Source organism: Netta rufina (assembly GCF_964035555.1).
Source record: "Netta rufina genome assembly, chromosome: 7".
Lineage (NCBI taxonomy): Eukaryota > Metazoa > Chordata > Aves > Anseriformes > Anatidae > Netta > Netta rufina.
The window spans coordinates 33,164,175-33,190,993 of NC_140130.1; the positions used below are offsets into that span (position 1 = coordinate 33,164,175).

Sequence of the window (26,819 nt, forward strand, 5' to 3'; positions counted from 1 at the left end):
AAAAAGTGGGGTCTCTGCCTGTGTCATCTCTGTCCTCACAGGTGTTTAATACTAAGGTAGAAAAACACCTCCTTGGGCAGGAGAATGGAACTTCTTAAGGTCACTTCCATCTTATTTGTCTGACTCTGTGCTCAATTCCCTCTTTCCCAAAGGAACTGGTCTCCGACTGCTGAATGGAAGGCACAGATGCGAAGGTCGTGTTGAGCTTTATTACGAAGGACAGTGGGGGACTGTGTGTGATGATCTCTGGGACCTTTCCGATGCCCAGGTTGTGTGCAGGCAGCAGGGATGCGGCCAGGCCATTTCAGCTCCGGGTAGTGCTTATTTTGGCCAAGGCTCAGGCAACATCCTGCTGGACGATCTGCAGTGCCAGGGAAACGAGCCTGCCCTGTGGCATTGTAGACACAGAGGATGGGGGAGACACAACTGCAACCACTACGAAGATGCTGGTGTTGTCTGTTCAGGTGCTGTCACTTTTTTTTTTTTTTTGTATTCTAAATACTTTTTCTATAAATTGCACCCAATATACCTGTGTCAGCATAGGGATATGCAGACGTCCTCCTCCTGAGATACCAAAAAGCTTGCTGTGATATCTCTGTTGCTGCATGCATGTTGGGTTCCTTACATTTTAAGTGGCATTTATTTCCTACTTGGCACCTGTAGTTAGGAGGAACCTGTAGAGCAGAGCTGCCAGCCTCACCTGGCCCATGGTGTCTGTGACTTGGAGCAGGTGCCAAGCAGTACCTTTCTCCGGTGTCACCATCTGTAAACACCACTTTCAAGAACAACTTTAAACTGGCTGTTTCCCTCTTCCATTTTCTCCATTGACCTATCAAGATGGAGTATGCCAAAAGAGTAATTTCTCCCACCTTCACTTAATTCCCCAGGAACTGGGTCTGCAGCTTACACAAAGACATATCCACTGCACAAACACAGTCCTCATGTGGGTCATGTTTTTTGTACTCACAGAAAGGACATCTACAACACCTGTACTCACAGAAAGGACATCTACAACACCAATACCCTCCACAGTAGGGATGACCAACTCAATGCCAAACACCTTGTCAACAGAGATCACTTCCTTACCACCAGCAACCACACAAATGGAGACAAGCACCGCCTTGTCGACCCCCACTCTGGGGACAACTACTGCAGTGACAATGACCTCTGTATTGCCAGAAGGCACCTCCACAGAGCCAGTGCCCTCCACAGCAGTCTGGTTGGCAGAGATCACCTCCGCAGTAGAGACGAGCACAGCAGGTAACCCAACCCGGGTCACTCACCAAGCCCTGATCTCCCTTCCCACACCTGACGGCACAGGAGGGTCTGTAGGGAGGATGCGAGCAGAGCGTGGGGACAAGCTGGTTGTTCGGGCTGGTGGGTGGGAGAGGCAGGACACGCAGTGACCACCTTCACCTTGCTGTGTCCCAGGTGCCCACCTGCGGCTGGCCGGCGGCCGGCACGGCTGCGAGGGCCGCGTGGAGGTGTGGGATGGACGCAGCTGGGGGACGGTGTGCGACGACTACTGGGACCTGAGTGAGGCGCAGGTGGTGTGCCGACAGCTGGGCTGTGGCCCTGCCATAGCCGCCCCAGGCAACGCTCGCTTCGGCACCGGCAGTGGCCACATCCTCCTGGACAACTTGCGGTGCCATGGGTACGAGGCCTCCCTGCTGCTCTGCGGACACAACGGATGGGGCGTGCACAACTGTGCCCACAGCGAGGATGCCGGTGTCATCTGTGCAGGTAGGGGAGCGGCTCCACGTGGAGCTCCCGGCCTTTTGTCCTCTCCAGCCCTGCATCCCCATCATGGTGCCCTGCGCCCCGGGGCCCCTTCTCCAGAGCATTACATCTCACGTGTGGCTCTTCTTCCTCCACTCTCACAGCTGCCACGACCACCCCAGTGCCTACAGAAGGTAATGTTCTCCCATGGTTCTTTGAATCTTTTTTATTTGTACACGCACAGTGCTCTTCTATTGACATTAATTGCTCGTGTGTAGTATGCTTTCTTTAGGTCATGATTTCTATACAGCGCTCTTACACCATTTTCCAAAACAATTCTGTTTTAATTGAAGAGTTCCCCATTTGTATTTATAGTAGCAGGTAGTTTATCAGTGAGGTGGCATGCAATCAGTAATTTTTGCCTTTATTAGAGGTGTTATGATATCCAGCCTGCTATTTTTGCATTGGAAAGCAGAATTCAGATGAAGAGCTGGACCACTCACATCAGAAATCAGTGTGGATGTGAATGTGCCCAAAAGCCCACCCAGGAGTGTGCTGCATTGGGCTATGATGTTTTGCAGCAACTTAAAATGGTGGTAGTTGTGGGGAAGGGGTTTCCTTTGCATGTCACATGCTGTAGGGATTAAATTCAGAACTCATGCCCACCTTCCTGTGAGGAAGCTGTTAGGATTATCTCTGTGTTTAGCATAAGAAAGCACTCATGCTGGCAGGAATATGAACACTTTTTGCAGCCACTCTCATAGGTAGAGCAAGAGATATATCTCCTACTTTGCCCAGCTGCCTGGAGTGCTTATTGCAGTCTGAGGGGACACTGTCTGTACAGGAAGGTGTTTCCATGTTGATTGTCATAACCCCTCCCAGAACCAGAACTACAGAAAGGAGACACCAGAGAAGCCTGAAGATGGTGATCTGACACCATAGATGTGACAGCATGCACTATGAAATTAAACCTACAGCAAAACCAAATATTTGTTTTGATTTGGGTAATACTGAAGATGACCTGAGGACAGCAGGAAACCTGTTTTTCAGCAGCTGCAGATTAGCCATGTACAACAAAAGTACCATTTTTAAAGGTTACTATAAATAAATTCTCTTCTATTTCTTTCTGCAGCACCTTATTTTTGTGGTGGCTTAATTTCAAATTCCTCTGGGATGCTGCAGAGTCCAAACTACCCTGGAAATTATCCAAACAACGCTGACTGTGTGTGGGAAATACAAGTAGAGAATAATTTCCGTGTTATGCTCACATTTAGAGATGTTGCGTAAGTAGAACATTGATTCTCTGGGCAAATAACAGAGTCAAAACTTACTTGAAAAACTTGAAGACTTATTTGAGATAGGCATCCTTCACAAATTTAAAGATATTTTCAATACCATCTAGCAGCTGGAAGGCTTGAACAAACACTGGGTTAGTGAAGTATTTTCTCCTTGTAACTACATGCAAAATGAATAAAGCATGTGCTGTTAAAATATTTTATCACATGTTAGGCAGGTAAATCAGAGTTTCTGGAGCATGTTGACAAGGTGCTGATGTTTGTTCCCCAGGTTGCAGAACAGCAGATGCCAGTATGACTACATTGAAATCTATGATGGGCCTCCACACTCTTCTCCACTTCTTGGGAGAATTTGTGCTGGTTCCTTCCTCACATACACGTCGTCTTCAAACCTAATGAGCATTCACTTTCACAGCGATTCTAGATACACATTTAGAGGGTTCCAGGCCCACTACTCCTCCATCCCAACAGATCACAACATTGGTGAGTTCCCCTTCAGGACAGAAACTCTGTTTCTCAGCAGACAAGCCTGTTTATAGTTTTTGTTTGCAAAATAAATATATGTGTTTATTTAAGGATACAAGGGAAAGGAAGTGATGCATGCGAAATATGCTGGGTTGATATGCGAACAGCCTACCTTCTACATTAAGAAAAAAAAGGCAGCGTTTAGTTCAATTAAAACCTTCAATCATTAACAAATTGCTGATTTAACTGTTATATCGTATCTTCTTCTACCAGCCCTTACGTGCTTGCCAGACTACATGTATGCGGTGGTTAGCAGGGACTATCTCCAGTCACAAGGCTACTCTGCAGAGACGGTCACCCTGAATGACACTCGCTGTGAGCCAACACTTACAGCACACGAGGTGGTGTTCAGCGTTCCCTATGACAGCTGTGGGACAATACGAGAGGTATGAACTGAACTAAACTGAGTGAACTGAACTGAACTGGGAGAACTGAATTGCAGGGCACACTTTGAAGTGAGACACAAGAGAGACCATTGTGGTCCTCAGTGGTAAGAAGTGAATTGAGACCCAGGGGTTTTAATGCCTTTAGCTTTCCTTGCTGTAGGGAATCCCCATCCTTACCAGAAATGAGAGTCTAGGGAGGAAGCTCATGAGTTTAAGTGCCATGCAGGTCTGGGATGATTGTGTATTAAATGATCAGTGTTCTGTACAGAAATGTAATGAGTTGGCTCTGCCTTGAATTTAACAGAGCTTTTCTACACCAATTTCTGTTTAATTAAATACTTTATATCAGCAGGTTTATTTCCATGTGAGCAGAAAAGACCATCATCAAGCTTCTTAGCTCCAAGATGCAGCTTATCTTTAATATGAAACTACATTTTTAATTGCTTATTACTATGTCAAAGCTTAGAATATAGAATGTGACAGAAACGCAAATCCTCATTTTAAATTACACCTTAAACAGGAAAGCAATGGTACAATCAACTATTCCAACATGATCAAAGTTACCTCTTCTGAGTATATAATCAAGAGGAAAAAGGATCTTCACTTACACCTCAGTTGCAAGATGTTACAAAACACGTGGATACAAATCATGTATGTTGCTGAAGATACTGCAGACATTAATGAAAATCAGTTTGGAAGATACGCTGTGAACATCACGTTTTATGATTCCTCATCATTCCTGCAGCCAGTGCATGACTCTCCATACTACATTGACCTGAACCAAAATTTGTACCTTCAAGCTTATCTTCACAGCTCTGACCCAAATCTGATGCTGTTTGTGGACACATGTGTGGCATCACCTGATCCTCAGGATTTTAGCACTCTATCCTATGATATAGTCGAGAATGGGTAAGAACTTTCTCAAGTCATTAGATGCATAGCTGTTATATCCTTTCTACAATTTATTTTAAGAGAATAGAGACAATGTGAATTGGTTTGGATCTCATTATCAATAGAAAGTTAAAAGGTTTTTATTTATTTATTTTTACACTATGAGCCTGGGAATAAGAAACAACACCTAAACATTACTAAAATTTTGCTTCACTAACTTCATCCTTGTCCTATATGCAAAACTCAAAGTGGTGGGAGTGAGTTAGATTAGGAGGTGAAAACTGGCAGCAGAAATCTATTCTACCACAGGCATTAACGTTTTAGTAAAACCTCCAGAACCAGGTCAAGCCCCAGGCCCATTTTTTTGTGCCACAGACATTCAGCAAAGGGTCCATTCTCCCCTCTTCACCACTTGGTGTCCTTTTCTTCAGGAAAAATGAGTCAGCTCTGCTCTAGCTTCTTCATGGACTTAATTATACTTTGAGATACTCTGAAAGTTGCACTATTATCCCTTGGTGTTCTCAGTGCCTGGTTATGTTTATGTTTTAATCTACTGCATTTTTTCAGGAATGTCCACGTGTAAATCCATGGTGACTAATTCTCTTCCTCATTCCTTTTCAGATGTGCTAGAGATTCTTCCTATGCCGTATACTACACCCCCAACAGCCACTTTGCTCGGTTCAAATTTAATGCCTTTGAGTTCATTAACCGCTACTCATTAGTCTACCTGCGGTGTCAGCTAGTGGTGTGCAGGCTCGGGGACTACTCCTCCCGCTGCTACCAGGGCTGCCTGAGTAGGTTCAAGAGAGACACAAGCCCTACCCAGGAGAAAGTAGATGTTGTTGTCGGACCTCTGAAGCTTCGAGAAGAAGGTGCTCAGAACAGGAACACCGGTGAAGCTGAATAAATTTCTCTCTTATTTACTCTGAGACTACTTAGGTCTTCGTGAAAAAATGCCATAGCTCTGTTTGTTTCTGACATCTGTCCCTGAAATCTGCTTATGTTAACTCTACTGTAAACAGGAAGGCATTGTTTGGCTAACTCTAATGTCTATGATATCCTTCTTCTCTCAACACCTTGCAAACTATTTTCACCTGCATGCACGAATAATGGTAACCGCTTTGGTGGCACCAAAACAGAGGGCACATATAAACCCAATAGTGCTATCACTCCGTTGAACTAATTAGCTCAATCTGATTGTGTAATGTGATTGCCAGCTCTATTCCTGAGAAACAAGCTCCCAGGCTTCTTCAGAAATGTTTAATTCCCTCAGTTGTCTTCTGCTAATGACATCTGCATAGTTAAGCTGTCATCCCTGCTAATACAAAGCCTGCTCAAAGAGCAATGAAATTAGAATTTAGCTTAATTCTGGCTGCGATCTAGGGAGCACCCCTTTTAACGCAGCTGCTCTTTGAGCCCAGGCCCTTGGCATGAGACCAAGCCCTTCTGCCTTCCCTCACAAAGCTGGACTCTACCGCGCCTCCTCCCCACGCGGTTCCTGCTGCGGCTGGGAATGTGCTTGGGCCACTTACTGGTGCTGTTGCCACCCTGGCCATCATCGTTTTAGTTCTTGCTGGCTTTCTTGTGAAACCTGCACTGAAGAAACCGCTCTTGCAGAGGATAATGTGAGACCGAAAATCAGTATCATCTGCTAAATGACTACAGGACAGTCACATACTGTGAGCCACCAGGATGCTTCAGCAGCGACAGTCCCATACGTGCCTTTTGTAAGAAGCTGTGATGTCCTTATCCTGGGTGAATCCTAGCCTGTTTCAATGCTTCAAAATAACTTTATAATCCTAACACCTCTTAAATGATTGAGAAATAATTTCAACATTTGCACTAACACAAGCTGTTTGGTGTGGTCATTTTATCATTTTTCTCCTCTTAATTATTTCCTCACATCTTCACAAGACTATTTATCTACTGCCTTAAAATTTTGTAAGCTGGAGAAAAAAAAAATGAGGTATTAATAAATATTTCAAGGTTTATTAAAAGTAGGAAGATTAATTTGGGGGGAAGTAATAGGCCATGTTGGAAAGGGAAATAGTGATCAATACCAATATTGATCTTTTTCGTATTGTGGCTATCTACTATTCCAATTATCTTAAGCATTGTTTTAATGCTAAATTTCTCATTGAAACAATAATAGGTCTGTGCTTATTTATAAAATGCAGAGATTTTCAAGCTGAAGAAGTCTGTTATATGAGCAGTGTCATTTAAAATCGAATGAAGGAATGTTTACAAAACAATAATTTAATTTTTTGTTTTGAATGAATGTCTCTGTGATTAAAATACTAATGAATGCTTTGCTGTGTTGGAGTGTGGTTTGTTGGATCAAAAACTTGCCAGGCACAAGCAAATTTACAGAAAATTTCTGGCCTTGGGAAGCCAGAGAATAGATCAGTGATGCCTGGTGGAGAAATGACTTCTCTTTGAGTTTTCTGTTACCCTCTCCCCAGTGTCACATACAAGCACTACACAACCCACTGGGGACTTCAAAGGAACTACTTATCGGTATGTCCCTCAACCCTGAGTTCCCTCCAAACCATGTGGCTGACATAGTCCCTGAGAATCATCTTCCATCCAAGCAGCCCCCATGCCCACTGCAACCTGGGCTCTTGCAAATACCTATCTCACTCTTCACTGTATGTGGAAAAAAGCCCACTGCGTGCCCGTGATGAACACCTGTGCAGGTGTGTATCTTCACGTTGTTGGAGGGAAAGCTTTCCCTCCAGCATTCTGTGTTCTGCCCATCCATTGTATCATGAAACACTTCTACATAGTGCTGTGAAGATGAGGGCAGTATCTCTGTGCCGTGTGAGTGCTGGATGTACCTCTGAGTGTGTGGTTACAAGGTACTGTAAGGGAGCTGAACTGTATAGGGTGCACCCTTATCACTACCACCACATCTTCCCAGCAGATGCTGCCCAAACTTTAAAACCTCCACTGCAGCCAAGACAATCTCTCCTTGTGCTGCCCAAGGCTCATTACTGAAATGAGCATCACTGTTGGAAAGGCTTTTCAAAATGCCTTCCCCTGTCTTTCACTGTTGCTGTTCAAGCCCCTTACTTCTTGCCCTGTCCTTCCTGGCCATGCAAAGTAATTTTCTCACCTTTCTCTTTAGGTACATTTTGCTGGTGTTTTCCCACTACATTTCCAATTCTCCAGATTAAATACTTCCAAATTCAAAAGACACTGAGCTGTTAAAGGTGTTCTGTTTCCAATAATTAAGGCTGAGCCATATAATCTGATACAAGGGCTTGTCAAATCAATTGGAAGCCTTCACACTGACTTATGGGTTTTTGGATACATCCTAAACTGGACAAAAACTGTAAATCTCATTAAAGAGATTGAATCTCAATCAGGAGATTTTTCAGGTCTCATCAAGATATCATACAAGGATCAAAAGAAATCTTGTATTTGCTTCCCAGAAGGAAGAATTTTGTTCATTGTTTAAAACTTTTGGTTGCTGATTGCAATGAAATTATTATTATTATTATTATTATTATTATTATTATTATTATTATTATTATTATTATTATTATTATTATTATTATTATTATTATTCCCCACAGTTATTTGCTTTGTGATTGTGAGGAGTTTGGCTACTCAGGACTTACCCAGAACATAAAAAACAACATGTTAATATCCATTAAAAGTGCCAAGCAGTGTAGTATGAGCTGAGTCAGGAGAAGATAATTACTGAACTAAAACTAACCTATACACAGCATGAAGGTACAAGTGCTTGTAACGCTGATGAAACTGCAAATTCTTGAACAACTCTCCCAAAGTGGCACTTCTTAAGAAGGTGTTTCATGGAAACAGGATGGAGTCAAAGCAATCTGTTTTCAAATATGCAATTTTTTTTTGGGGGGGGAAAAAAGACATTTGACAGACTGTGTGAGTTCCTGCCAGCGTGCTGTCCCCAGTGAACTCATGCAACATATTTGGCCAAAACTGGGGTTAAAACAGGTCTTAGAAACAAAATTCTTGTTTGTTTGTTTGTATGCTGAATTTCCTGTGCTTTGCTGTCCTGCTTATCCTTCTATTCTAATTTTGGAGTATGGACCAATAATTCAACTCTGTAGGCCTCCTTCCCAGGAACATATTATAAAAATATTTATAATAGGGTATAAATAAACATTGTTTTTTTTTTTGTTTTGTTTTTTTTTTTTTTTTTTCTGGATCCCATAGCTACCAGATTCATTTTCCAGTTTTTAATAATAAATCCCCATGTTTTGTAGACTGAAACTAAAAAGAGCTAATTTGCTTTTGCAGGGTCTGAGTAAGAAACACAGCTTTTCTTGTTTTCACTTCTTTCTTCCCATGCCTTGCCACAAAAGCCGGCAGATACTTATTGACATCAGACTGAACTAAGCAGTTAACCTGTTTAGGGTTCTAGCTTAGATGTTCTTTAATACCCACACTTGTAGCATGTTCTAATTAAATCATTAAACGAATATAGTGCAGAGATCACTTTCACCTGTTTTAAATAACAGTCTCACCAACCAAGCTTTTTTTTCATAGATTGCACCAGAATCTAACCTGAGTTGGAGGTCAGGCAGAGAGAGGCTGCAGCTGGGTTTCTGACCTGCCCACTATGCTTAATAAACTCAGGGGAAACAGCAAATACATTTCCTTAGAGAGCTCACCATTGCCCTTTGTCTGCAACAATTTCAAGATAAGAATAATTGCTGGCTTTTGCTGTCAAGCATCTCTGAGCACAAACATCAGTTTTTGCACAGTTTTTGTTAAATGGCTTGTGTTACAAGGAGAACTGATTTTTCCAATTTATTTTTCTTTATTTTGATAGCTTGCTTTTGTTTTCATGTTTGTTTTTAATTTAATTTGTATTTGTTTTGGCAGTTTAAATCTAGCTGGGAAAAAAAAAAAAAAAACAAACAAGGAGATACTGAAATTCTCACAGTAGTTTGTGTATTTTGGGAGACTTTCTATCTCAGGCTCAAGAACTCTGACATGAAAAACATATTTTTACAAAGTCCTGCTTAGCTGAGGAAACCCAGCTGGGTCACTGGGAGTGGCATTTGTTTTCATTTGCTAGAACAACCCCTGGATTACCTCTTTTGCCCTGAACCAATTAGTACCCATCCGAGCAGCTTTTTCCTTTCTCAAATAAATGAATTAGTTACAGGCTGTAAAGTAGAAAGGAATTGCACTGCCACTGTACTAAAGAACACACTGAGTTTGAATGACAGTAATATTTATTTTTATTTTTATTTTTTTTCCTAATTTCAGAAACTGTAGTTTCCAAGAGAAAGCTTTTCCCTTTCCTCCTCTTTCTGTATGAGGGCTGCGATTTTTTTTTGTCCTCAGTTGTCATCATAAAAACCTGCTGAGAGTAAGGAAGTTTTCTATGGTGATGAGTCACTAATCAGAAGAGATAAAATGTGTTTTTTTAAACAGCTGCAGCACATCAGCCCATCTACCAGGCTGGGGATGAAGTCGTTATGTTTTTAGTAGATGGCCCATATGGCTTTTTCCCTTTGTGTTTCTTTTGCTTCCCTCCTCTCCCTTCTCGAAGGCAGTACAAATAACTTCCTAACACCTGTCAAGGTCTTGTTACTCCTTGCTTTATCTCCCTCATCATTTCTGCTTGTTGTTTTTTACTGTAGGTATTGGGTAAAAATCCATAGAAAACCTGACTTAAAGCATCCACCTTTGGCATTCATCACCACCTCTCATTGCTCAACCTGGATACGAGCAGAGCTTTTTTGCATGAGACCTGATGAGAATTGAATTAGGCTGCTGTGAGGGCCCTGTTCTCCCATGCAAAGAGCATGACAATATCAACGTAGCAAAACCACCCTCTCCAAAATGCTGGATCCTGGAGCTTCAGAAAGCTGACTGCAAAGCCCCAGATGCAGGAGGGCAGCCAAGAACCTGTTGCTTCACTTTCTCTTTGAGCTCCTGGGCAGCGTTGTATTTGGAAGCTGCACCCTGTGCATGTAAAGTAAACTCTCGATCTGAGCCATGCCAGCATGAAACAAGTCCCCTTTGTTTCATAAGAGTTTGTTGGATGTCTCTAAGGCACGTATTGTTGAGGAAGACAAGTGCCCTTCTCTCTGCCAAGCCTGCACGGATTAATCCAGGCATCAGGTGAAATGCTTTCCTAAGGCTGGGAAGTAAGAAAGCTGGAAATTTCAGCCCTCAGCCTTCCGTTTCAGTACGAGACTGAAAATTAACAATTTTCAAAGGCCCAATTAATCTGAAAATGCAGGCTAGAACTTGTGCAGTCTGGAGGGATGTCTGGCACTGAGTTTTGAAAAAAAGCATTTTGTTTCCTAGCAGCCAAGGCTGTCCATTGCTCCAATGATGCTTTTATTTTCAGGCACTCTCCTGCCCAGGGCTGCAATGGGGCTACAGCCACCCAGCTGGGGACACCTGGGTCCAGCAGACATGAGGGGACAGGGAGCACAACAGACACCTGTATCCATTTCAGGACAGGGGAGAAACTGAGAGGTGAAAGAAACCTGCCGTTGTTTTCCATTTGGTATCAGTAATTTTCTCCCTGGCTGCACGCAGCCGGTTCCTCCTGAACCAGCGGCTGCCATTGGGTCTGGTAAGGGGAGGGTTTGGCCAGTGTTTCCATAGAGGAGAAGGGATTGAAATGATAATTAAGGTAACCAAAAAATCAAGCTAACAAAAGTTTTGCCAAAAAAAATCAGGAGGATGTTTTTAAAAGTTAAAAGCATCTCCATTGTATGAAATCATGAACATACTTAGAAAAAAAAAAAAAAGGCTGATCAAGCTACAGAACACACCCCTTTATATCTACACATTTATAAATTCTGAAACATTTTATCAGCATTATAGGAGCGCAGTTAAAATGAAACCCATGCTGACCGTTGTGTGGATGCTACTGCTGCATGGTGGGGGTCTGCAGGCATCAGGTACTGTGCTCAGTGTTGCTCAGTCCTACCTCCCTATCGCTTATGTTTTCCTCTAAAATCAATGCTGGCAAAATCTGTAGCTTGCAGCAAAGCCTCCTCAAACTGGTAGACATCTTGCATGTTTAGCGGGCTTGAAGGACTGATGATGCCACCAGGTACTTTTAAGGTTTTGTTAGTGTGATGTAGAAAATGTATTTTATTTTAATGTATTGTAGGAAAAAAAATACAAAAAAAACACCATACCTGTTCCTTATAGTAAGGTGCTCGTCCATCAGAGGGTTTCTGTTCACTTTGGCACTATTAACAACAAATGCAGGTAATAATCTGAAAGCAACTCAGAGGCAAGGGGTAACTCCATGGTCTTCATGCAGATCTTCAGCTGCAGACTGCATGCACCTAGTGCAAAAGTAATCACCACATGCCTTCAAATTTTCCTTCAGAAGTGAAATACTGAGGCCAGTGACCCTCTGCTATGCTATTCTGAGCACTGCCTTATTTGTTTAATTCATTGTGGTCAGAGGAAACTCAATATGACATACCAGAGTCCCCACCAGACGGTGATGGTTTGTGTCAGTATAATGCTAATTTAATGCAATTGCCATAGGGGCACTCAGGTGCATCACCCTTGGAAGATGTTTTAAATTCAGTTCTGAACCCGTAGGAGCTCAAGTCTGGTGAGCCAGAGGCTAGAGCATGCTTCCCTTGCTGATATGCTCCTTGGGAAGCTGTGGTGAAGCATTTCCTCTGATAGACTGAGACTGCAGGTGTCCCTGGAAGCACAACAGCTACTCTAAGGGCTGGTCTGGTTTCCTTTTGTCTCCCAAAGAATTCTCCCTGAGGCTGGTGAATGGGCAGAACAGATGTCAGGGCCGTGTTGAAGTGTTATACAACGGAGTCTGGGGAACAATTTGCGACGACTCCTGGGACAGAAGAGATGCTGACGTGGTGTGTGGTCAGCTCGGGTGCGGCAGAGCCACTGTGGCCGTGGGAGAAGCCCTCTTTGGTGAAGGCACAGGAGAAATCCTCCTGGACGAAGTGCAGTGCCAAGGGAATGAAGCTTTTCTCTGGCAGTGCTCCCATGACGGGTGGTTCGCCAATGACTGCTTTCACCAGGAAGATGCCGGTGTCATCTGCGCAGGTAACTAGATTTATTGACATCCGTGGTCAGTAATGTGCTATAAATGTGAGCCAGACTGAGGTCCTGGTGCTCAGTGAAAGGGAACTGAACTACTAAAATAATTGTTGAGGTTTACAGGATATCCCCTCTGCAATTCAACAAATACTTCTTAAGAGAGTACTGTAACCTACGCATTAGCCTTCACATTCAAAATCTTTTAATAATAAGCTATAAGAAGCAGAACGGTTATGTTTTCTTTTCTGATAGAGTATAGCCTATTCCAAGCCTCATTCAAAGGTTGTCCATCTGGCTATTGGCATTGCTTCTCACCTAAAGGATAAATTCAATTAGTCATTCCTATGAATCATTGAGAAAATAACTAGCAATTTCCATATGTGATGTAGAAAAAGGTCTTTCCTTGGAGATATTATTGAATGTGAAAATACTATTGAATGTGAAAATGTACTACTGTACATTTTAAAAGTATAAATTAGCTTATAATGACAAAATCCCAATGTATTGAGGGTTGGTTTTGTGTTGTCTCTTTTTTTTTTTTCCTAGCCATGTAGGTACACTTCTGCTCACTGTGTTTAGTACAATTTGTTATAAACTAATCTTTCTCACTCTCTTTTTTTTTTTTTTTTTTTTTTCCCAGCTTCTTTGATGTCTGAAGTTCCTGGTAATTTTCCTGGTAATTGATTTTACTGACAAAGTAAATAATTGCCTAATATAATCATTTAGTATATGTACAGAGTTTATGAAGAGGAATATTTGCAAGTATATCATACATATCATATCATACATTAATCCCAACCTTCTGTGTTAGGAATATGCTGTATCTTTAAGTTTTTAATGTATTCAGTTTATTTCTTTAATTTTTAATGTATAGGTCAAATTTCACAAGTTTGAGTTAAAAAAAAAAAAAAAAAAAAAAAAAAAAGATTGTTAATATTTCTGGTCAATCTCCTAACTTTACTTATCAGAAGTTGTTATTGTTGCCTCAAATTTGCAACAGCCCACTTAAAGCCTGATGGTGTGGGAGCATCCCTCACAGATAACTCTCTTATTTTTGGCCTTCCAAAGACTTGTCCCTGAGGCTCGTGAATGGGAGGAACCGATGTGAGGGCCGTGTCGAGGTCTATTACCAGGGCAGCTGGGGCACCGTCTGCGATGACTCCTGGGACCTGAAGGATGCTGAGGTCGTCTGCAGCCAGCTGGGGTGTGGCAGGGCTCTTTCTGCCCCTGGAAATGCCAATTTTAGTCAAGGCTCAGGAGAGATCCTTCTCGACGACGTGCAGTGCAAAGGAAACGAGGCTTACCTCTGGGAGTGCCCCAGCAGAGGGTGGTCGGTCCACAACTGCATACACGTGGAAGATGCCAGCGTGGTTTGCTCAGGTGTGTTTAGCAGCCTTACCTCACCGGGCAGACCACAAGCTGAATGTAGGCAGAAAAAAACATCCCACTATTTCAAAAACCTGCTGATTTATTCCTCTCATCCAGAACCTCCACTCACCTGCCCGGTGCACAGCTATGGCCAGCCAAAGGGCCGAGCTGCATGGAGTGGGCATCCAGCTGCTTTGCTGCCTGCCCCAAGCAAACCAGGCAGGGCCTGCATGTTTGAAGCTACTTTTTCACCTCCTGCAGCAGTCCAGTGTAATAATTGTTTTTTCTTATTATGCAGTGGTGCTTGTTAATGATTTCCACATCGATGAACTAAAAAAATCTACTAAATAAATTGAAAAATTGCTACGTATGCCCCATTGGTATTTCAGTCTAGGTTAGATCTTTCAGTGAAAATGGGCTAACGGTCCAACAGAGCTACCAGGGGCAGTAAAACCATTTAGCTAACTGCTTCTGTATATCACCTGGTATTATTTCCTGCTCCCCCTGATGTGGAGGTTCCTTTGATGCCTGGTTATCTGATAACCGGCACGCAGCAAAAGGAGCCACCCCATGGGAGAAGTGCCTGAGCAGACACAGAGGGCAGGTCCAGCCTGGTGTCTGAGCCACCCCGCACAGCTTATCTTTGCAAATTTTAACACAAAGTTTTTATTGTGTTAGCGGTGGTACAAACAGTGGCTCACACAGTCACTGAGAGTAACCGCCTGCCTGGACATCGATCGGCTGAACTCTGAACAGCCCGTCCTCACCCTTTAATGGTTAACTGTAATAACGCAACCCATACCGCACCAAAATGTATGTCAGTTACAGGTCTACAAGGAAATTAGTACCCTGAACTTACACCTTACAAGAAACCCCTGGTCTTGACATAGGATTCACTGCTGTACTTCAAAGAATAGCTTAGACCTTTAGCTTTTCTCTTTTCTCTGCTGCTACCTGAGCTTCCTCATTAGCCTAAGTCTTTGGAAAGCCAGCAAGCAACCATCAAAAAAAGAAACAATAGCCATCACTGCTTCTTCAAATTCTGAGAATATTTCTACCTTCTAGTAACATTTCTATTAACATCTGTAGTACTCCAAACACATCAAATCAAATCCCTTGTTTTTATTTTGATCACCTTGGAGTTCTTCCTAGTGATTACATTGTATCATTTATAACATTTTTTTTTTTTTTTTTATCACTAACAACTTTATAAATTTATAATTCATATTTTCCTTACAATCATAAGCTAATATATCTCAGAACTGGTCTAGCTTCTGTTATTGGCCTGTGTAATAGTACTGACAAAAGGAACATTATTATGTGTATTACTGTTTTTTTAATGTGCAGTTTCTCATATTTCATCAATAGTTTCAATTATTACTGCAGTAACTGAAAATTCCACCTAAAAATGAACTGTATTTTTTTTTCTCATGTGCAGCTTCCACAGGATCTGAAACGACAGGTAAGCTTCTTAAATTTGTGTCATTACCTTTAATATCAACAAGTTTTGATGTTTTAGAACTGAATTTGTAGAGCTAAAAACACTGATGGATGTTAATCAAAAAGCCTGGACATTGCTCTTTTCATGTTGGAAGGGACTACCCTTTAAAATAATACAACACTGTAGCCCAGGTACCAAACAGATGCTCAGCATTTTTGTTCTGTTAGAGTAAAACATAGAACAAAGTCAAGATCTTCCCCAACTTATACCCATGTAAATGTTAGGTCTGGGTAAATGAGGCATGGCTTTGTACATGCAGAGTTACGTGAAAGTTCACAACTACAGTTTATTCAGAACATCAGCGCTGTGGATCCTGTGTTGCAGAGACTGAACTATTCAGGATTCACTGTCTTCAGATAGGGTAGGCAGTAGCTTAAGGAGCATGGTTTTACCCCAGGGACTCTGAAAAGCAGGAGTTTCTGGGTAGGTTGAAAATGTGTGTGCATGGCTAACTAGTGAAATAATCATGGCATGGAAGTCTGTCTGTCCTCTAACCTGCTGTGTTCCACCTTAATTCCTCCTTAGCAAATAATAATAATAATAATAATATCCCAGGTTCAGTGAAATTCTCTTTTTTCTTTCAAAGAATTGTCAGTGAGGTTGGTGAATGGATGGAACCAGTGTGAAGGGCGTGTTGAAATACTTTACAGAGGAACCTGGGGGACCATTTGTGAGGATTCCTGGGATATAAATGATGCAGACGTTGTCTGTAACCAGCAGGCTTGTGGACATGCTGTATCATCTTCAGGAAATGTCACCTTTACTCACGGCCCGAGATATATTGTCATGGATGATGTGCAGTGCAGAGGGGATGAGAACTACCTGTGGCAGTGTTCTCACAGGGGGTGGTATAGAGAGAAGTGTGACAGCCGGCACGATGCCAGTGTCATTTGCTCAGGTACACAGTGATATATTTGCTTTATCAAAAAGAGTCACGATAAGAAATACTCTAATTTAATTTAAATTTAATTTAAATTTTGCTTTTAAGTTCATTTAACTTTAAACTTTAAAACTAAGCTTTAGTTTTAAGTTTAATTTTAAATTTTGTCAAATTGAAAATTGCTCCCCTGAACTAGAAAACCCTTTTCTCAGAAGAATTTTGGTTCTGTTGCAAGTAACAAGGCTCTTTCCTACACAGAGAATTTCCCTCTTTCCTAATTTGATCAAAATCAGTTATTGCAAACTTCTGCACAGATAAGCTGTGAAAACTTTTAGAGTATTTTAATCAGTGTCACTCAGAGTACATCCAGTATTTTTGTACAACAATCATATTATTTTAATAATCTGCAATCTGCATTAACCAATCCTATTTGCTTGCCACCAGACTAGAGCAGAGCACCAAAATCCAATCCCGAGGCACATTCTGCCTTTACAGCACTAACAGGCTTTCACACAGGAGACTTCTCATGAGCTCAGGTCCTAATCCCACATGCCTTTCCTTGACAAAGCTTCTACTGAATGTCTGCAGAATAATTATTTGAGTTTCATACTAAGGACCAAATCCAGAGGTTTAGAGCTGTGACTCTTCTGCAGTCTGGGGGACAGGAAGCAAGGAGGAGAAGGAACCAGGGCTCTGTCAGATCCCTCTGAGGAAGGATGTACTTAGACTTCTGGTGGTCTTGGGTACTCAGCCAGTTGTAACCCTGACAAATTTTTCTACATCTGTCAAATAGTAACAAAAGTTTCAAAGTCTTATCCTGTTCTCCACTGATTTTCAAGTTGTTAGTAAGGAAAGTCAGTTTATAATCTCATGTCTTATCATTTTTATCATCTTCGAACACACATATTGCAAACAGCTGAATTAACTAGATGTTGAATGCTTTCTGAAATAAAAGTAGACTTTGTAGAGAAGTATTATGTTCTACAAATTTAGTTAATTTTATAAACACTGATGGCTAAAATGTTCTTTTTCTCTGTTTTCTTCTCTCACAGCTTCTACAGGAACTGAAATACCTGGTAATTTAAATTTCATATTCAATCATTTCTATTTGGAATTTTCAATAGCAAAATCAACTTCTTGTTAATTATTAAAAATGTAAATCTCATTTAGTTTATTCAGTAGTTTATACATGAAAATAGCTTCTTAAAATGTAGTGTATTTTGACCATAATGAAAGTAGCGATACTGATCTACACAGTTTTTATGAACATAACCATGGGTTTTTAATCTTTAAAGAGATTTCATAACTGAAGCTGAAATGTATACCTGTTTGTTGTAGAGTACCGAAATGACAGGACATTCTGAGTTTCACTGGATTCACTGGACTAGGTTGCTTTAAGTCTAAGGTCCTTTAAAATAAAAGGTATTAGATAAATCAGTATTTCAATAATTCCACCTGTTGGATGGACCTACACCACACTCTTAAAAGATAAACTTTTTCCATGTTCTAATAAAACTCAGAAACCCTTAAGTGATATTAAAATTCAGGGAGAAGAGATAATTTAGTTATTAGAAAGTCTTAGTCCCATTGTGTTGCTTTGGCTTGATGAACCTTGCTTCTCGGTCACTCTTATCTCCTCTCTCTTCTCTTTCACAGAAGTGTCCTTGAGGCTGATAAATGGTAGAAACAGGTGTGAAGGTCGTGTGGAAGTCTACTACAAAGGAAGCTGGGGGACGGTCTGTGATGACTTCTGGGACTTCAATGATGCACAGGTCGTGTGCAGGCAGCTAGGATGTGGAGAAGCTCTCTCTGCACTGGGAAATGCCTACTTCTCTCCAGGACTAGGGGACATTCTCCTGGATGATGTGCAGTGCCTTGGAAGTGAATCTTACCTGTGGGAATGCTCTCATAGAGGATGGTCAACACATAACTGCGGGCACAAAGAAGATGCTGGTGTGCGTTGCTCAGGTACATTTGGGATGTTTTTATTTATGAAATTAAAACTGTGAATTGCGTAAATTGCAAATCTCATCATCGGCCTTAGGCAAAGGCTATAGCAACAAAGCCAGCAGAGCTATAGGAGTGTGACACACGAAAAGCACAGTGAGGGCAGAAATTGAGAGCCTGACTGCCTCTCTCCTTTCTCCTCTGCATGCTTCAGAGGTGGTTACAGGGAGTGAGGACTGGTGAGAGGAAGGGCAGCATGTCTTCTGGTCTAGGATGCTCAGAAGACATTGATGGGAGGGCAGAAAGGGGGCACAGTATGTCTCACACATGGTACCAGAGGAGGAAGTGTTTGGTGGCTTGGCAGGCACATCACACTTTGGGCTTCATGGGCATGGCTCTCCCATAAGTATTCTAAAGTGGCTGGATGCCAGCAGGTACAGCGCAGATACACAGATTTCAGAGCATGTTCAAACTGAACCCTTCCCAGGATGCCTCTCTAGAACATAATTTTTAACTGGTTTATTTTTTTCATCTCAGAAGCCATTCCTAAAGGATTAACTCTTGCTTTGACTTTTCAATGCAAATTGAAGTGTTTGCCTTGGTTATAATAGGTTATAAAAAGATAAATTAGTTTTAGAACAAATTAGATAATATAAGAGAGAGACTCTCACCAAACGTTGCAAAGTTTGTTTCATCTTTGTTCTGCTGAAATACAACTGAAGATGATAACCTTAAAATTTTCATATTTATTCCTAATCCACAGCTTCTAGGGGAGACAGAACTCCTGGTAAGTCTTACCATTTATTTAACTGATCATTCTAAAAACTGGGTATTTACTGTTAACACATTTTGCTTTTGTTTGATGGAAAGTCTTGGGGAAAAAATAACATTTATTTGAGGAGGAAGGACAAATTCCATACTTTAGTTTTTCAGAAGTTGTAGATGATTATGTATGGCTCAAATGTTGGGAAAACACCCTAAAACCGTATAAGGTGTGTAATGCGTAACTTGTTACTGATTGGAAATCAGACTCCCCTAGCCTACCCCACCACTCAACAAAACACAATGCCAGGAGGGAAAATCTTGGACACACTTTAAGAAATTCATCATGGCAGAAGAGCAAAGTGTCAGTCACATGTGCCTGCTTAGCTTCTCTAGGAGTTGTTCTCAGGGAATTCAGGCTTCCTTAATTCATTCTGGTGCTCCAAAGATTCACTGACCTTCTACAGAGCAAATGGCCACTAACACCATTTTTACAAAAATCTGGTCTTTGTATCTCCTTGTTTAATTATGGTGCAAGTGTGGTGAGTATGGTGAGAGCATCAGAGGGAGGTTTTCCTGCTCCAAAAGGCACATCAGGCTGCACGAACAGCCCCATTCTGCAGAATAGCTTTTTCTCTAGTCATTTTGTAACACAATCCCACATCTGGCACAAGTGTGAGATTAGAATTAGGGCTGTGTGTAATTTGCTTCTGCTCTGTCTTTGCTAGAAATGTCTCTGCGGCTGGAGAATGGTGATAATCGATGTGAGGGGCGTGTTGAAATTTTTTACAAAGGACAATGGGGAACAGTCTGCGATGATTTCTGGGATATCAATGATGCTCAGGTCATTTGCAGACAGCTTGGGTGTGGCGAGCCCATGTCAGCACCAGGAGCTGCCCAGTTTGGGGAAGGCTCTGGAGTTATTTTCCTGGATGATGTACAGTGCAAAGGCAATGAATTTTACCTATGGGAATGCTCCCACAACGGTTGGTCAAGACATAACTGTGGCCACAATGAAGATGCCAGCGTTGTCTGCTCAGGTACTTTCTGCTTTGTTTTATTCATTTCAAGAATTTCCCATAAGATACGTCTTGAAGTATAGTTGAAAAATCATTAGCAGTTGAGCCCGTGTTGAAAAATCATTTCTTTCTTCACTTTTGTGGACTAATAGAGACCTAAACAAATATGAATCTCATAGCTATTTGCCAGATCATTTGATCATTTTTCTCTTTGCTCATTCTTACAGGGCCTGCAGCATAAGCAGAATGGATAAAGATTTGCATTGCCTTTAACGCTTGCAAATTTCTGAGGCATCTAAAGAAATCTCAGCAGCCACTTTCACCTTACAGATTTGCAAAGTCTCCATGAGAACGGGATTTCTCAATGTGGAGTAATGAGGAAAGCTTCTTTCCAATCACTTTTATCTGTTGCAAACTCAAAGTCTCAGTGATTGCATCTGCTACCTGCCTGACACTCCCAAAGCTGACTATTGTGACTCGTGTTTTCAACCTTTAGTTCACATAGCAGAATACATGTATAAGCTGTTTCTACTCCTTCTGCTCTATAGAGTCCACTAGGATTGGTGTACCCAGTAAGAAAACTTTAAGACAAACAAAGTTTGTCTCAAAAGAGATTTGACACAGGACAATTGACACAGGAGATTTGACACAGGAGGTTTGTTCAGTCTGGAATCAGAAAAGGATGATGACCTTCCTCCATTGTGGAGATCTACTTGGCACACCCATGTCCACAACAGTCTCCTCTCTTGGAGAGGACAGCTCCTCGGAGAAGTAGTGCTTGTGGTGTTCTCCCACCACTCCATGCCTCTGATTCCTGTATCTGAAGAGATAAAAATGGCTCCATTGCCATCCATCACAGGCTGCTGGCCTCAGCCATGGAACCAGAACAGTTTTGGGTTGAGACTGAGGATCCTCTGGAGATGTGAAGTTTGAAGACTGCTACCCTTCTATACTTTTCGCTTTAGCTAATGGTGCTGTTTACTCATGACAAAACACTCTAGAAAACAATATATTTGTATAATCCATCTAACAATAAATTTTTCCTCCAGTAATCTCACCCTATTCTGTTGGAAATGCACCGTTCTTGTGCATTAATTCTCTTCTCATGCTTGCAAACAGTCAGAGATTCAAATAAACACAAAGCCTGATTACAACCTGATCTAGTAGAAACATTTCCAGTGACAGAGAATCAGCACAAATCACTCTAATACATGGTCTGAGGATAGTCAGATATATTTTCTTTACATACCTAAGGCGAATGTATTAAATGATGTGACAATAAGATATCACCAGTTAGTAATAAATGCTTTCATTGCACAATATTGATTACTATTCATCCTTCTTTTTTTCCATACCAAGACTCTGACTGCATTCGTTGTCCAAATGTCACAGTTAAACAGGACACCTGCTTTTCCACATCACGCTTGTGGAAAGCAGAGTCACCCCTAGCCAGTCTCTCACAACCAACCCCCACCCAACGTGGTTCTCTTTGACAGATGAGGAGGGAGAAGTTGTCACTCCAACATGTCCCACTGAAACACTCCTTGTTGGTCACTTAATAGGTGCTACACCAACTGCAACTTTGTTTGGATAGCTTTACATGTGAATGACTGCATTGTCAAATTAAAAAAGAAAAAAAAAAATCAGTGTACAAACAAAAGCAACCTACGCTTTTCTTTTACGTCCAGTTTTTCCTTTTACTTTCCAGCCACTGATGACTCATGCAGGAAAGAAAGCTTTCCTAATTAGTTGATGTAGTTAGACTGATTAATTCTTATTATATATTTTTCTAGTAATTCATTTTTGCTCTTTTGTTAACAGTTCATTTCATTATCTGTCATTAGTAGCTAATAAAGAAAAGCTAGGGCAACATCAGTTCTATTTATCATTAGTATATCCAGTAAATATGTATCAAAATTTGATGCTGCTTTGTGCCTGCACCTGGTATGTTTAATAACAGCTATCTTATGAATCAATACCCAGAGGAATGTTACATGAATTTCCTGAGGAAAATCAAAATGCAAAACCTGTTCTCTTGGGTCCCTTAGGTGTCACTGGGGCAGGAGCCATCTGAGGGCCCTGTTGTGATCCTTTACCAGAGCTCTAATGTGGCATAAAAACGTGGATAAAAAATCCTGGAGTTTTATGCAGGCATAACTCTGCTTCCTGCAGAGAAGCAGATGCGAATTTTTCCTCAATTATTCCATGATTTGAACTCTGATGACTTTAATTTAGGAATTGATTGGGCTGGGGTTTGACCATTTATGTGCTGGATTTTGCATTGTCTCTGTTCAGCTTTTTAATCAGTGGTGTATTGACTATTCATACTTAGAGGTGTCTATGAATCAAATCATCAGAAATCATTCAGATCCCTCCAAACTCTCAGGAAATAAAACTCTCAAAATAAATGTAGCTTTCATAAATTGATCTTATTTCTAGAGTAAAACAGCTTTTGACTTATTTAGGATTTGGCTGGACTGTCACCTATCCATGTACCTTGTTACAATGATTTTACACACTATCAAAACCTAAGTAAAAGAAGTTTAAAGGCAGTCCCAATCACACCTCACCCCCTGGCACTCCCCTTACACCAGAAGATCACTTCTATTTTTGTAGCAAGAACTATTCAAAAGGCACTGGTGATACTCTATGTGATCCCTACCTATGGCACCTGCTGAAATCAAAGGGATATGCTTTGAAATGGAGAAAGAAGCTAAGAAAATGTCTTAATTAAGATTATACCATTGTCCATGTAAACATCAAAAGCAGGAAAAGCTGCAAGAACATAGCACACGCCAAGGTAAGCAACCTATGTTGACATGGAGCGTTAGCCAATTAAATTATCTGGGTAACAGGATGAAATGAACTGTAGTACTGTATGCAGAGCCAAAATAATTGATACCCATTTACATTGGCAGAGCCTTCATTTCTGACAAAGATTTTCCCTCACAGGACTCACGGGGGTGGACTGGAGCTTACAGGGACTAGGTGGTGACATCTTTATTCCAAGACAGTATGTCTACAAGAATCAGAAGCTGTACCAGCACTCAGTTTTGTCCACAGAAGATGACTTCATGTGTAAAGTTTCCACTTTGGTTTACCAAGATATTCACTATAAATGTGGGAAACCCCATTAAAGGTTATATGGTCAGGGCTGTGATCTATTTCAGCTTGGCTTTGCCTTTTTCTCTATACATTCTTCAGTCTGCAAAATGCAATTCAGAACCTGCTGAAGCTGATTTTGGTGGAAAGGCTGGCAGAGAGGAAACATGAAAAAAGAAAGAATTGAAAGAATATACATTTTAATTATAATCGAGAATATGTCTGGATAGCTAAGCAACAGATGTTAGGATACCACACACTACCATATGGTAGCTTCATACAGACAGAATGGGTAACAGCAGCAGTGAAAATATGATATCATGGGCTTGCCTCATTAGGAGCAAGCAAGCAGGCACATCCTCAGGGTCTTGAAACTTCTTGAAACTTATTGCATTTCCAGATGTAAATGCATTTCTTGAAACTTATTGCATTTCCAGATGTAAATCGTAACAGAAAGCTGCACAACACCTGTTCATCATCCCTTGTCACACACCTATCCAGTAGATAGGTGTGTGACACCTATCCACACACCTATCCACTAGATAGGTGTGTACACAGGAGTAAGGACTGCTGTTATCAGGTAATTTCTGCTACCTCTGAGGGAAGCAGATGCAGGGACTGAGGCTGAGAAATCGGAAAAAAGACAGTCTCTGGTTCCCTTGCTCAGTTACTTTTCCTACTGCATCTTTCCCCCCTTGTATTTTTAGGGTGATAAATCCTTTCAGTGCCATCAGGATTCCAGGAAAACTTCACATGTCAGAAATGAGTAAAATCTGTAAACCCTGAGGTGTGGGAGACACTGCTTAGGACAGAGGACAATGTCAATTTGAGAGTGGATAGCCATACATAACATGCACATTTAGGGTCAAAGTTCAGAGAAGGTTCTTTATCCTCAACGTGATCAGAACATGGAACTGCTTCCTAATGGGATAAAAGGTGCAAAAAACATTTTCAGTTAAACATGCAACTGAAAGACAGTAAAAAGCATTACAATAGGAGTAAACCAGCATGATATGACAAGTGATCACTCCTTCTGAGGAGTGTACAACCTCTTGTTGTACAGAGCAGGCCCTATCATGGCATCAGGGACTGGTTCGGAAAACCAAACCAGCCAACAAACTTTTCTCCTCATGGAAGGAACATCCCATGTTTCAGAAGCTTCTGGGGAGAGACATTGACCCAAACAAGGAGACTGTGCAGCTGTTCCAAGCCACGACGCCTGCAGAGAGCTTGAAAAGCTCCTGACACGTAAAGCTTCTGCCCACTGCTCCTCAGTCCAGGCTGTACTGGAGCCCTGTCTCTTCCAGACAAGCCTGTGCCTCCTTATCATCATCATCATCATCGTCATCCTCATCATCATCGTTGTCACCGTCATCATCATCATCATCATCTCCTGCTGTGTCCCTTGCTATTGTCTTGGGCATGCTTCTTGTGAACACACTATTTCACTGTTATGTTAATTTCAAGGTTTTTCTCAATGCAGAAAAATAAGGAACTTTTATTTACATATGTGTCTTGAAGGTCTCAAAAGTTATTTGGAAGTTCATAATTCTTTGCTTTTAGAAACAGAAGGTAAAACCAATGAAACAGCCTGTTGGGAATGTGATGGTTTCAGCAGAAAAGCAGGATTTGTTGCATAAGAAATGTTCTCAAAAGCATAGTAAGTATATTTACAGTTAGCAGGAATCTTTCATTACATCTCTCCTCGGAGCAATGTGCAGTGAACCATAAACAAGCGCTGCACACTTGTCTGTAATATGCTGTCTTCCTCAAATGCAGCCTGAAGCAACACCGGGCCACGGGCTTACATCAGCCAAATCCCCAGGCTGACTAAAGTCAAGGATGAGTATATGGCAAGTATTACGGCAGCTTTCAAGTGGTAATCTTGTGGGGCATTTCAGTAAATTCTTCCAGTTGCACACTTCATTAGTGAGTAATCTACAGTGGACAATTGACTGAAAAAGTTATTAACGTGACCCAAAACAAAAATAGACCTGTGTACCATTTTTTGGCTTCACATACAGGTGTTTTCTTTGTCAGGGAAGAAGAAATACAAATAAGAATTTGTACAAGAAATACATGTCTAGGAGAAATTCAATTGGTGCTAGTTTATTCCTTCAAAGATATTTCAAAGAAATTCCTTGCAAACTTTAGTTATGAGAGCTATCAAATGTCATGGTTTACAGCCTCGATAAGTGATAATGTGTTAAGAGCTGCAAGGGAACAGGTTCCTGAGGCCTCCACCTAAGTAGGTGGGCCAGTTCTCCTGAGCACCATTTGGCCAAGAAATATCCTCTGACATTGGTAGAAGACAGCTGAGGAACGGAAACAAGTGTCCTGCTCTTTGTAGCTGTCTCATGCACAATCTGTTTTGCTGTCTCTATTACTTTTTAAGGTATTTGCTAAAATTGAGACCTCTTTATGGACCCTACAAAAGTACTGTGCGTTACACCATCTATCTTATCCAGCAACTTGCTCATTCCTTAAGGACAGTGCCTCACTGCCCTCCAGTGGTAATAGCCTCCAGAACAGCTTTACATTTTCTGATTGCTTTTAGCCCCTCAAACTATGTCCACCAGATCCACTACAGTATTCCATGAAAATTGAATGTAGTTTGATAAGGCTGAAAAAAGCTTTGAACAGGGAGGGGTAGTTTTGCCAGGGCAGCAAAGCTCCAGCACTGTGAGGAAAGCTTAACACCCACCTTCCAGCACAAAGCTATTTCACTATATCACAGAAAACAAATACTCTTTGTTTTCAGAGTGAATTTTGAGAGATTTCTTTAAGAAGATTTTCTCAGAAACAGCACTGCTATGCCGAGACCACAAAGGTCAGCCCCCACTGTCATCACTGCTGCTTCCTGCCACATGGGATTAGTTTGCTTGCTTAGCTTTGGACTGGAGGCTTACCACTTCCTTTTAATGGCACCTTCAATGTCAGTGACAAGGGCTGCAGTGTTTAACGTGGAGGCTGCTTGTTCCTTGTCACCTGTAACTATGGATTAGCTGTACAAACCTGCTGCCCTCGCTAGCATTTGTACCTACCTCCATTACTTCTTGCATACGGTGTAAAATAGCCTGCAGTAAGATCCAGCTTCTCTGAGCAAGAGCAGGGATGTGGAGTCCTCAGCCCCAGGCACGTCTGCTGGGACCAGTGGCTTCTTTGTGACCTTTCTTTCAGCATTCCTTCATAAGGAATGCTGAAAAAGCAAATCTTGATGCTTCTTCATAGCTGAGATACTTTAATTCAGTCATGCATCTAACACAGGCTAGACAGCTAATAGTCTGCGTTCCCCGTATCTTCCCGTCCTCTTAACTAGGCTCCACACTGTCTGGCCTGAGTCACCAGAATGAAGCATTAGCTGTTTCTACAGGCCTC

At 41.5% G+C, this 26,819-nt stretch overlaps 1 protein-coding gene across 1 annotated transcript; it reads left to right on the plus strand.

Moving 5' to 3' along the window:
• Positions 1 to 1,037: 1,037 nt before the first annotated feature.
• LOC311211672 (scavenger receptor cysteine-rich domain-containing protein DMBT1-like) lies at positions 1,038 to 20,580 on the plus strand (the record flags this gene model as incomplete). Its single annotated transcript, XM_084290570.1, has 16 exons — positions 1,038 to 1,260; positions 1,432 to 1,743; positions 2,852 to 3,002; positions 3,286 to 3,497; positions 3,753 to 3,925; positions 4,446 to 4,834; positions 5,438 to 5,709; positions 12,557 to 12,868; positions 13,931 to 14,242; positions 15,669 to 15,692; positions 16,318 to 16,629; positions 17,664 to 17,687; positions 18,268 to 18,579; positions 19,322 to 19,345; positions 20,049 to 20,360; positions 20,567 to 20,580. The coding sequence occupies 16 exons, from the start codon at positions 1,038 to 1,040 to the stop codon at positions 20,578 to 20,580; spliced, it is 3,378 nt and encodes a 1,125-aa protein (XP_084146696.1).
• Between the last annotated feature and the right edge of the window lie 6,239 nt (positions 20,581 to 26,819).